Raw genomic sequence first — 13,103 nt, 5'->3', positions numbered from 1 at the left:
AGGAAGGTCACTGACTTACGGGGGTGACAAGACTGGTTAAGGTGTCCATGCTTCTGTCTGCACTGGGGGACCATGTTCCACAGGTTTTGTCCTGATGGTCCCCGTCGTGAGGAAAGTACATGCAACGAGATCCATGAATGTCTAACTCTAGAGGCAGACGTTGACACACATGTTCAATTGGGGGGGGGGGGGCAGGGGGGGGCGGGCAGAGGCCTGAGTGTTTGCATAGTCAGGAAGAGCAGTGAAGTTCAAGGGGACCCCACAGATATGGGTGCTGTTGCTGAGTGGCTTCTGCTTAGCTGGTGGGAGCTGGGGTTGCCTCCTGGTAGTTTATTGCCTGGAAGGTCTTGGCTCTTCACTGGCATTTGGCAATAAAGAATGTGAGGCTACACAACCCATAATTATCTTAGTTATGGTAGGAAACTTGGTGGGTGTGTTTTAATAAAGCACCTCTCAGTACTCTCCCTCTGAAGTTGGCTTCGTTGCCTATAAAGTTGCTCATAAACCTAAGAAATGTGCCTGCTTTGCTACTACAGTGATGATACCCCTCAACTTTAGAGCTGCCCCAGGCCTTGTCATCCCCCTTTCAAAATGAGCCTTTCCCTTCCTTATCACTTTCTTCATATGGGAAGCTAGGTGTCTGAGGAGTGTCTCAGTGTCTAGAGTGAACTACAGACTTAGCGATAGTTATCATGGTCCTTGCACGTGTGCCACCATCACAGTAGAGCTACTTGCCTGAAGTTTAGAGTTCTCCAGCATTTTAGGAGGTGCAAGCATCTTTAGTTCACTGCTGCTGCCCTGGGAGGCCTCAAACATCAGTAGAATGCCCCAGCTCCAATAGGATGAGAATTACAGTCTATGGAAATCAGACAGGTGGCTTGGCATCCTTTTTTCTTGAGAGTAAACTGGCTTTGAGTGTACATACCGGTAAAGGCCTGGAGGTCACAGAAGACAGTGGTTGCTAAAGATACAGAGGTGGGTTAGAGAGCAGAGACATGATGTTTCCAGTTCCTTGAAAAGACAGACTTTTCATTAATCCCAACTCAGTTTTTATAATTACATACAGAAATAAGTAATCTTATGCAAAAAAAGGAGAAATAAACTTGACATTACATTATGCATTTCCATTACTATGCAGCCTGGTTGACATCGACGGGGCGCATGGATACAGGAGGTATGTGAGAGCAGAGGAATGAGGCCCCAGCAGCTACCTTCGCACTGTGGCACTCTAGGCAGCAGGTTTGGCTCTGAAAACACAGGATTCCTCAGACTCTGAAAAGACAGAACTGGGTCTGGGTTTGTGACAGCCTGAGAACTCTTTTTTTTTTTTTTTTTTTTTTTTTTTTAATTCTCACCCACAGATATTTTTCCATTGATTTTTAGAGAGTGGAAGAGAGAAGGAAAGACAGAGAGAAATGTCACTGTGAGAGAAACGCATCAGTTGGTTGCCTCCTGCACAAGCCCCGACCAGGGCCAGAGCTAGGGAGGAGCCTGCAACCCAAATACCTGCCCTTGACTGGAATCGAACCCTTCCATCTGCAGACCAACGCTCTATCCACTGAGCCAAACTGGCTAGGGCCAGAGAACTCCTTATGTCACGCACACTAGCCTTCTGTGGCTATGGATCTGATGGCTCAGTGTGCTGCTTTCCTGGCCCTGTGGTGAGGACTTAGCTGCTCATTGGTTTAGGTTCTGGTGTACCAAAGTGCTTGCCTTTGAGCCTACAGTTCTTTTTTATTATTATTATTATTATTATTATTATTATTATTATTAATTATTGATTTCAGAGAGAGGAAGGGAGAGAAACATCAGTAATGAGAGAGAATCATCCCATATGCCCCCTTCTGGGGATCAAGCCCGCAACCTGGGCATGTGCTCTGACTGGGAATCGAATCGTGACCTCCTGGTTCATAGGTCAGTGCTCAACCACTGAGTCACACCAGCTGGGCAAGTTTGCAGTTCTTGTTCCTGTTGACACTGCTGACCTTGGCGCCTCCTGGGAAGGGTCCCTTAAGCATTTTATGGTGAGGAAATTTCCATCCTGAGGGGTCACATAAATGCCCTCAGAACCTGCAGCCTGTGATTGTCTGGCCACTAGGCACCAGAGCCAGCCCTCCGGGGGTGGTGTACAATAGAGAAAAATGGCTGGGGTGATGGCTTTAAAGGGTGTACTCATAGGAGGCGTGAGTCCATTATGGCCCCTCAACAGTGAGACACAAGACACTGGTGGAGTTGTGACTCAGGGGACTGACCGTCTTGTTGAGAAGAATAAGATGAGGAAGCCACAGGTGTGCTGTGGCCTCATTCAAGGGTCTTTACAGAAAGACTTCTGGAAGGACAGTCATTTCTGGGTGTGAGGCTGCAGATTCTTTCTTTTTTTTCTTTTTCTTTTTTTACATTTAAAAAATTGATTTTAGAGAGAAAAACATTGATCTCTTGCCTCCCACACATATCCAACCTGGGATTGAACCTGCAACCTGGGACTGGGAATTGAGCCTGTCACCTTCTGGTGGTGTATGGAATGACGCTCCCAACTGAATCACACTGGCTATGGCTGCAGATGATTTTGTAGTATTTTTTATTTTTATTTTTATTTTTTTTAAATAGCATATGTCATTTTTACCAAAAGGTGGAGCTATTGTCAAAAAATAAAGATATAGGAGAAATTCACTTAACATTAATTTCCCAAAGACTTCTGTGAAGTTGCAGGTGAATGATGTGATGACTGAGCCCTGTGAGAGCTTGAGAGGCAGCAGGTGAGAGTTGTGTGTTCAGGGTTCTCTGAAAAGCAGCTGCAAAGATGGGACACCCGGAGCACACTGCGCACACCTGGCATTGCAGGTATGGGGACCTGTGCGGAGGCAGGGTTTCCTCAGCCATGGTTCTGTGGACAGGAGGGACCCTGCGCCTGTCTTGTTTCTTATGAAAGCAACACAGAATAAGAAGGGGTCAGGTCTTGTAAGTTCAGTGGGTAGAACCGTGCTCATTGCCGGTGGAAGCTGGTGGTCGTGCCCATCTGGTATCGTCAAAATGAAAGTAGGCTCTAGGCCTTGACCTCCAGGTCTCTTGGCACCTGGGGCTTTAGGGGACCTTTCTCTCCACTTCTCTGGAGCCTAGCGTCCCACCCAGGAGTTTACAGCCTGCTCCTCTAGAGCTAACTGCTCCTCACCAAGAAACCTGCGGTGGACTGGAACTTCCAGTCATCTGGGAGGGCTCTGGTGTATTGTCCCTGACGCACCTGCCTTCAGCATGGCTCCTAGGCACGTGCTCCCAGGTGATGTCTGCTGAGCCTGGGATGGCTGTGAAAGCTTTTTCTACCTTCTGTCAGTCTGGCCTCACTTGCACACAAAGATAAATGTGTGGCTTCATTTTACTTTTGTCTTTTAGGTTTTAAACATTTTAAGTCTTAAACAAGTGTTTAATACATTAAGCACCCAGCCTGTTTTCTCTTTCGGATGGAAAGTCTAGTGTCAGTCACCGGTGACGGGGCGCTTAACATGTTAGACCAGGAGGCTTTGTTTTTGTTTTGTTTTTACCTTCTCTCCCCTGGGCCTGGCCCCCAGTGGATCTCTCACCCTCCTTTCTGCAGGCACTGACTCTGGCTTTGAATCTGAAAGGCTCAGGAAGTGGGGTGGCAGGTCCCACCACTTCGTCCCCACATGTCCCCACACGGCTAATTATTGTGTACCTTTGGTTTCAATAGCTACTCTAACCTATGACACTCTTCGATTTGCTGAGTTTGAAGATTTCCCAGAGACCTCGGAGCCTGTTTGGATATTGGGTAGAAAATACAGCGTCTTCACAGGTATGTGCTGTGTTGGAGCCCACTGTGCTTTTAATGCTCAGTCTCCATATCCTTTTTGTGGTAATAATAGTTAGCTGCTAACTCTAACTTGTGACTTATTGCTTACACCTCTGTGTGTGCGTGTGTTTTCTTCTTTTTAACACTCTTTAGAAAAGGACGAGATCTTATCTGATGTGGCGTCCAGACTCTGGTTTACATACAGGAAGAATTTCCCAGCCATTGGTAAGTACTGCCTGTCACAATGTGTGGTGATGCAATGTGCGCATTTTAGAAGGTGGAAAACAGATTGATAATTAGGTTGACTTGGATGTGCCTAGTACTTGTCACTTTGTGTTAATCCACATGGCAACTGCAGGATAGTGAGCTGGTGAGTCTTGCCCCGAGTTGTGGCAGAACTAGATTCCAAATCCAGGACTTCCGACAGTGGTTTCCAATCGTAAGTCACCATATGTTACTGGGGCTTAAAGTTAGGATAAGGAGTCCCAATCAGCAATGAAAATGGACAAGACAGTGCACTGTAAAGGAGCGAATTCTGCAGAGGCTGTGGTTAGATTATATATTTGAGTCTTGTTCTGGGTGAGGGCTGTAGGTCCAGGGTGGCTGGAGGTTGTTGTTCTGTACCCAGTATCTTCTCTAGTACGTTCTACACATAGATGTGGGAGAACTGAAGAGCAGGGTGGATGGGACAGGTTTTCCCATGCTACTAAAGTATGTTTCATTAAAAATGATTCTGCATCACTGTGCTCTGGAGGCGGACAAAAGTTGGGGACCTGCTTGGCCTGGCCTTTGCCAGTCAGAAGACCTTTGACCAGAGGTTCGGGGCCAGGAGGCTACACCTCCTCAATGCCTAGTCTTGATTTGGTTTATCTCCAATATGTGGTTTCTTCTGTTCTTCAGAAGTGAGGTGGGTGTAAAATAGTCACAATGCTTGACATTGGGACACTGAAATGTGGGGAAATGAGGCCATTGTCCCCACAGGTTAATACTTAATGATGTGATTTGTCAGGTGCGCTCTGTTCTGGTTGCACACCTGCTCTGAGGCTGTTTTGCTTGGCCCTGGTTGCAGGAGGTGCAGTTGCCCTCTTGCCAATTGAGGCGTGCTGTGTGGACAGTGCTGTTCTGCAGATGAGATGTCTGAACACAGGGAAAGAGGACAGGCTAGAGAGGAGCCTTATGCTGTTTGACACAGTCGTTGACGAGGAGTTGGGCTGTCGCCAACTTCTGAACGCCAGTGTGGTGTTTCCTCTCTTTGCCCCTTGACATAGCTTGTGGTATAGGAGGTGGAGTGGGGAGAGACAGGTACCATGCTGAGTACCTTCTCTGATCTCACCCAAGAGGTGGGCTTTGTCCCTGTGTGCCTGGCAGGGTTCGTGCGGCTCACATGGTCTGGCTCCAGAGTCTGCAGCCCACATGGTCTGGCTCCAGAGTCTGCTTGCTTAGTGCCAGCCATCCCAGGCCTTGCTGATGGTTAGTACATCAGGGCATTTCCTGTATGTCGGGGCCTGTCTCACTGTACGCGATACCACGTGCCCAATGTCATAATCTGCGCACCTGTGAATATACGGGAGGTGGGTGGGCCCATGGCACCTTTGTCTTCAGGGCTGACTCTGAAACCTGTCCCCTCCCAGCACCGACCACCTTCCTACTCCACTGTCTACTGACTGGGTACTGATGACTCATGGGCACAGTGTATCCTCGTGTTTTCCAGACATTTGTCCTCTGAGACTTGTTCATGTATTTTGCCCATTTGAGAGGGTTGTTAGGACATTTCACTCCCCAGCAGTGGGTCCTCGGCATGACCATGTTCTGGGTTGTGTGTGTTGCCGAGATGGTGCTGACACCTTCAGTGTAGAGTGGCCTGACTGGAGGCTCTTCTCTCTACGCCACCACAGGGGGGACCGGCCCCACCTCGGACACGGGCTGGGGCTGCATGCTCCGCTGTGGACAGATGATCTTCGCGCAGGCCCTGCTGTGCCGGCACTTGGGCCGAGGTGAGTCACCTGGGGAAGCAAGGACTATGGGAGCACAGATGAGGATTCAGGGGCTTCTTCAGTAATGACCCACTGATTTTCATTGATTTTTAAAAAATGACTAAAGAATCCTGATAAATGTTTGTCTTCAGAATTCTCTTTAAACCCCTGAAACCATTGTTTTCTATATGGATTTGTGTTGATGGGTTGGCATTTTTGGAATCTTAGAAAGGTTCAAAGTGGTTTGGATGCCATCTGTGTCTTCAGTGTTGCATAACATAAAGGCTTCTTTCTCACATTTTGGTAAAACTGCACTTCTGGGCCTGTCTCCATTAGATTGGAGGTGGACACAGCGGAAGAGGCAGCCGGACAGCTACTTCCACGTCCTCAACGCATTCATCGACAGGAAGGACAGTTACTACTCTATTCACCAAATAGGTGGGTGGGAGCAGGGTGCCCGTGTCTTGGGGTTCTCAAGAGCTTTGTTGTATTGTGGTGTGTACGGCGTGAAGCTTGTCACCACTGTAGGGCTAGATTGCTCGTCACAGCATCTGTGAAAATTAGATTCAGTGAGGGAGTCCAAATGCTCCTGTGTTTTAAGCAAGTTCAACTTCTGAGCATCATGTTATCATTGTAGAAGGAAGTAAAAACACAACTCTAAACTCAGGGGGTCATTTTACTCCTTAATCCCACTCCTCATTGAAGGACTGGAATCCTGGCTCATAGTGAAGGACAAACCTTGAGACATTTATCTGTTTTGGATAAAGCACACTGGTGTCCATCAGCTCATGCTGGAGGCAGGTTTGGGCTTGCTTGTCCAGCCTTTCCATAAAGTGTTCCTCAGCCATATGCCTCCAGGCCCAGCCTTTTCTAAGAGGTGGGGGAGGGATGGTGGTGGTTGATAAGTGTGTGACACTAATCAGATCTGTTTCCTGCAGCGCAAATGGGAGTTGGCGAGGGCAAGTCTATTGGCCAGTGGTACGGGCCCAACACAGTCGCCCAGGTTCTCAAGTATGTACCAAGCTCCATCCCTCCCATATCATATCTTTGGGGAACATGGCATACATAGATGTACCCGGGATGTCCAGACTCTCCTGATTCCTGTTACTAAAGGACATAAGTGGTCTCTTATCTCTTCAAAGCTTTGAGGAGTCCTCAGAGGTGACCATCATGTGGTGTTGAATTTTGTTTTCTAAAGGAATAATTACCTTCATTCAGATTGCACCCATTAGTGTGGGCCTTCGTTCTGTGTCTAGTGGTGGATCCATCCATCACAGTGGTCTGATGGTCAGGGAAGTAGGAACTATCGGGAATGACAGCACTGTAGTGAGAAGGTGACCCTCCATACAGGCTCTGTGGGGCTCTGTCTCTGTTCTGATGGTCTCCCTCCTTCCTTGAAACCTGTCTCCAACCTTGGCCTCCCGTGTACCTCTTGCCTCGCTGTCTGCCCTCCTGCTCTCTGCCCCCATGGAAGGCTCCCACAGGCATCCCTATGTGACTTCCTGGAATTGCCCTTTCATTTCCTCCACATGATGGATGATGGCCGTCTCTATCCAGCTGTCCTCTGCAGGTTCCTTGGGATCTTCCAGGACACTTTCTTTTCTTACATGTCCAACTTCCAGCTGGTCCCCCAAGCCTGACATTGTCTCTCCATCTCCTTATCCAGGCCTCTGGATCACTTAGCCCTCCCACAGTCCTTTAAAGACCTGGGCCCAGTGCTGCATGCCTTGAAAGTGTAGTTTATTTGCGTGGTTGGCCTGCATGGTCTGTGAGTTCGTTCTGTCTTGTACTACTCACTGACTCCTTCCTTCCCTCTGCTGCCTTGAAACACCCCAATCGAGGTTACCATCAACCTGTCATGTCTGAAGGCCGAGTTTTTTTAACTAAACTGCCCTTAGTTCAGGCACTTGCTGTCTTTTGAAATCCAGGCCGCAGAGCCATGCTCTCTAGTTCTTCTGTCTCTCTGGCTGCCTCGGAATCTGTTGCTAGCCCTCCCCACCTGTAAGCACTGCAGGCCTTGTCTCAGGACTATGGCTGCTTCTCTGCACTGTCCATGCCCAGCTTTTGCTGTTGTCTGCTCATACTCAACTCCCAGAGTCACAGCCCCCAGTGCTAATCTGTCCTATCAAGATGTTCACTCAGCATCTTAGAGTCCAAGGGACATGTTGATCTAACAGCCAGAACCCTAAGCCGAACTTTCCCCTACCCTGCCTGCTTCTCCTTCACTGAGGGCAGCCCCTCCTTCCTGGCACTCAGGCCAGATACTGAGATTATTCTTGGCTCTTCTCTCTCAAGACACCCATCCAGCGTGCCCTAACTGACCAGTGTGTCTTGCTTCACTGTCCGCACTCTGGTCTAAGCCCTGGTTCTTGCCTTCTTGTTGGTCTTTCTTCTCTCTGCCATTCTGGAGTCTCTTTTCAAATAACAGCAGAAGTCATCTTCACATTTATAAGTCAGCCACCCATCCCTCCTCTGCTCAGCACATCCCAGGCTTCCCAGTGAATGCAGGAAAGCTGCAGGTGCACGCCTGGCTGCCCTGTGCTCCTCCCTGGCACATGGCACTTTTTCTTCTCAGAGGACACACCACCTCAGGCTCTTTGCACATGCTGTAACCTTTGCATCAGGGCCTTCCTGCACTGCACTGGTCGTGCCCCTCCGGCCCTGCTTTGTTTTTTTGGGCACTTACTACCTCATAGGATTACGTCTGTCTTGCTGTCCCCTTCCCCCTGTGTCAGCCTCTCTAGGGGCTTTGTCTCACGTGTCATTGCTTCCTCAGCACAGCTCCTGGCCCTCGGCACTGGAGCAAGGTGGCTGGTGCAGCAACCACAGGTGCTCTCTTGGATTCCTATCTGGCCTTTCCCCCAAGAGGGACTCTGTATGGACAGCCCTATACCCCAACCCTCCACCTGTGTCCCCAGACCCATTAGGTCCTCTAACATGAGAGCCCGCCTCCACTGCACTTGAGAGTAAGTCAGATGCCTCCCACACCCCCATTGTACTTCTGGTGGCAGTCTGCATTAATTCCAGAGCCAGAATCCTGTTGCCACCATTCCTCAGTCATTTACATTTGGGAACCTCAGCTCAGCACATCCGGGGTGGAATTGAAGGGAGCAGGGCTGGCAAAGCCTGCAGTATCTGACTCCTGGCTCATGATCTAGTTCCCACTTCCACATGCCAACTAGGTCAGGACATGACATCACTAAGAAGCTCCTGTGCAGGAACTTCCTCTCTGCAAAGGGCAGCTGGGGGTCATGGAAGGAGCACTGGACCCTGGGAGGAAGAAACAGGTTCTGGCTTCAGCTTTATTCATGCCTGAGGCACTGACATCTCTGAGTCTTGGCTTTTCTCCTGTGAGAAACACTGTTCCCTTAGTGTCCTGCAGAGCTGAACCATCTTGGAATTATGAAAGCTTACTGGCGTGTCCTCCCCCTTTCTGATAGGAAACTTGCTATCTTCGACACGTGGAGCGCCCTGGCTGTCCACATAGCAATGGACAACACGGTGGTGATGGAGGATATCAGTAAGTGACAACAAAGCAGGGTTGGGACTGACGGGACTTGGGGAGCAGTAGCTGAGCACTTATTCCTCCCGGGCAAACTGGGGCCTCGCCTGAGGGTGGTGACTATGAGTCCTGCACAGTAGCTAGACATCCTAAACAGAGGCCAGGGGACCCCAAGTTTCCTTACAGAGAAGACCAGGCTAAGGAGTAGGGTCTGGATTTTCGCTAGAGCTGGGTTACTTAGGACCCCCGTGGCTTTTGTGCCATTAAGGCGTGCTGGGTTAAGCTGCATTTGTGCAGGTGTTCATGTGCATAATGCACCGCCAAGGAAGGCTGGAACAACTGATTTTCTAACTCCACCCTCTCAGGCCTAGATGTAACACAAAGCAGGGACATAACTCCGCCCCTTTCTGGGAGGATCCTCGGGAATCAGAATCAGGCACACACAAGTTTGGACTAGAGCAGAAGGAGTTCTCAGTTTGGCAAATAGCTTGTCATGAGCGAGTTTTGACTTCACGGTTTACATTTTATTATGCACCCAAGCTGATAGGGCTCTGTTTTATTTAAGGCCTACTTAAGTTTTCTCTCAGCAGCACTGATTCCTCAATGAATTTCCCAAAGCAGCCTCAACCCCAATTTTATTGAAGTTCCACATGTAGATTGTTGCCTTGAATCCAATTTTATGAATGAGAGAGCACTTTGAGCTATATTCTTTCAAGTATGTAGGTCTGCAGGTCAAAGTGGATGTTTAGAAGCAGGTCTTGCACACATGACTGCCGGTCTAGAGCATGTTCACAAGTGTTCCTGTCAGCTCACAGGGGTATTGCTTCCCTGCCAGGCAGTGTGCCCATTCCGGGCCACTGTCAACATAGGATTGGGGAGCCGGGGGTGTGACTTATTAATAAAAAGCAACACTGGTTTCTGCAGCTCTGACACTCTGGCAAATACCTCATCCCTTAATAGTTCTGTTCCCCTGAGAGGTGATGAACTTTGAACCATAGCAGAAGGGTGTATAGTTCCTCCTCCCTTTTCTCCATATTCCATTTCCTGAAATTTTTCTGAGACATTGAAAACTTAGGAAATGTGCAAAGAAGGGGGGGGGGGGTTACTTGATTTTACCTCTCAGAAATAGCTCATATTGACATGTAAGCATAATTGGTTCTGGTGGGATGTTTGTTTATTTGTTTGTTTGTTTTTAAAAATACATAGGATCATAAGCATTTTCTCCTGTCAGTTAAAATGGGGAGGGAAGCTTGGGTTCAGCAAAGCAGAAAGTGGAGAAATAGTGCCCAGTTATAACTTATTGTCTGGCTGCTCAGCGCTCCGTTACACCTTAATTTCTTTTTGGGGGATTGTTCTTTACCTTCCTCAGGGTCTAACCCAGTCACTGGTCCAACCCCTGGCTTCTGGCTACAGACTGGTTGCTCCAGGGCAGTGGCCAGGAAGAGACGGGGGACAAGTGGCTTTCCAGAACCCCCATCTGTCTTTGGGAGAGGGGGTGATGCTATGAGGGCCCTCTGCAGTCTCTTCTGGGAGTCTTGGTCATTCAGAGCAGCCGAGCTGAAACTGTGATGAGATGTGAACCCAGGCTTATCCCAGGAGCTTGTGGATCTGGTTCTGGGCAGAGTCAGACCTGCATTGTTAACAGGCTCTCAAGTGTTATGTGTGTGGCCACTTGGCCAAGATCAGGGCCTAGTCTCACTGCTTCATCCTCCCCTTCCTTGGGTCAGGAGTTATGGGTGCACAGCACAGGAACAAGTGGAGGATGTGTACCCAAATTTAGGAAGAAGAGCATCAGAACACAACCAACAAGAACACTGGGACTGAACACTCAGTGTAGTGAGGTGCGGGGTGTGGGGAGGTGATTCTAATGGCTCATCCTGATTCCTTTGGGCTTTGAGAGCTCAGGCTTCATAGAGACAGGTCAGCTGCTTTCCTGGTGCGCTGCTGAGTCACCCAGGGTAGCAGGCTGGGGAGGGAGGCTTGGGTTCAGCAAAGCAGAAAGTGGAGAAACAGTGCCCAGTTTCTAAGAAAAGCCCATTGATGTCAGAAATCTCAAAAGCCCCTCTCCAAGTGATGGAGGTTGCTTACAACGTTCCTGCTCAGATTTTATGGGAAATGTGCCAGGTTAGGGGACACTTTGTTCCTGAGGTTTCCCTGCCCACCCACCCACCCCCTGAGGGCCCACTGGGACGTCCAGAGCAGGCCCTGACTGTGTTAAAGTTGATAAGAGTCACACCTTTGTAAGTACAGTGGATTGTGGAAGTCATGGAATGAGGGAGAAATAGATTGGAAAACATGGCAATGATTACAGGTGACATAGGAGAAAACCGATTAATGCGAGACTAGTCAGAAAGCTGTGGGGCAGATAATCCGATGGCAGAAATAGAAATAGAGCAAAATAGAAATAACCGTGTGGGTTGGAATGGCAGCAGAGAAGGACAGGGTGAGAGTAAAGGAATTGGAGCTGGAAGAAGAGTTGAGCCTTTAGCCTGGCTGGTGTGGCTCAGCAGTTGAGTGTCAATCTAGGAACCAAGAAGTTGCTGGTTCGATTCCTGGCCATGGCACATGCCCAGGTTGCAGGCTTGATCCCCTGTAAGGGGTGTGCAGGAGGCAGCCGATTGATGATGTTCCTTGCTCATCGATGTTTCTATTTCTCTATCCCTCTTCCTTCTCTCTCTAAAAATCAATACATTATTTTTTTTTAAAAAGAGTTGAGCCTTTAGAGCACATGTGTCAAACACAAGGCCCGCGGGCCAAATCCAGCCCGCCAGGCCTTGCAATGTGGCCCGCACCGCGCTGTCATCACTGCACTCCGCTGTCAGTTTATGACATTGTCAGTTTATGACTGTTCAGTAAACCATTCGGCCCTCGATTTAGGCTGGATTTTAGATTTTGGCCCCTTCTCTGATTGAGTTCGACACCCCTACTTTAGAGTTAACCTCAAATTTTTTAAATCAAGAATATGGAAAATATTCATGTTTCTGGTAACATTTCCAAATTGCAAAAATGAAGAGAAAATTTTATAAGTGTCTAAATAATAATAATCTTGAGAAGAAAGGCTGTTCACTGGTATTACAGCCTCATCTTCCTGCCACCAAACATCAGAAAATGTTCAGAATTCTGAAAGACTTGGGTTCAGGAGGTCAGGAAGGCAAATATATATTGTTTAGTTGTTGTCATTGATCAAAAGACAAAAAACAGGACTTAAAAAGATTAAAAAATGTTAGGAGAGCACTAGAAAATTATAAATGGGTTGCTGAGACAAAGGAAAACCCATTTATTAACAGGACACTTGTGACATAACAGGCCACAGGTAGGCTATCAAGTCCCAGGGTGCAGCTGTGATAGGCCCTGCCCCATTCTGAGCCAATTCATGTGTCTGGTGTTCTGGTATTAGAAATCAAATCAGCAAGAGAATGTTTTCATCACAAAGCATAGTCTCAAACGCAGGGAAGCAAAACTTATGCTAACACAGAGGCCATGTCAGGTCAAATAAATAAAAGCTAAGTTACAGAAAACCATCATAACAGTAAGAGTATAACAGATATGTGTCAAAGACTAGGTTCTGGTAACAGAGCATACCTCTTTTAAACGTTTATATAAACTAATGCAGAATAAATAGGGAAAAAGACAAAACTCTACTACCTTGAAGTTTAAACCTCTATCTTAGCTTTTGGGTCAAAGGAAGCCAAGTTAACAGACTACATAGCAGAATTCTGCATCTTCATACTGGTGTTCAGAGAATAAAAAGTGAAAATTAAGTTGGAAAAGAACAAAATTGTCGGAAGAAATCCCCAAAGAGTGGTATGATGACACCAAATGCAGT

General features: G+C 48.0%; 1 protein-coding gene across 1 annotated transcript in view; it reads left to right on the top strand.

Moving 5' to 3' along the window:
* Positions 1 to 13,103, top strand: part of ATG4B (autophagy related 4B cysteine peptidase) — a gene marked incomplete at its 5' end in the record, with an annotated part of 29,792 nt that overhangs the window by 5,520 nt on the left and 11,169 nt on the right. Inside the window, 6 exon segments of the mRNA XM_084892616.1 lie at positions 3,704 to 3,805; positions 3,956 to 4,027; positions 5,698 to 5,796; positions 6,112 to 6,213; positions 6,714 to 6,786; positions 9,216 to 9,295. Coding sequence (XP_084748742.1) covers positions 3,704 to 3,805; positions 3,956 to 4,027; positions 5,698 to 5,796; positions 6,112 to 6,213; positions 6,714 to 6,786; positions 9,216 to 9,295 — 528 coding nt within the window.

The sequence above is a fragment of the Pipistrellus hanaki genome, assembly GCF_964339955.1.
Source record: "Pipistrellus hanaki genome assembly, chromosome: 8".
Classification (NCBI taxonomy): domain Eukaryota; kingdom Metazoa; phylum Chordata; class Mammalia; order Chiroptera; family Vespertilionidae; genus Pipistrellus; species Pipistrellus hanaki.
This window is presented reverse-complemented; position numbering and strand designations above follow the sequence as displayed.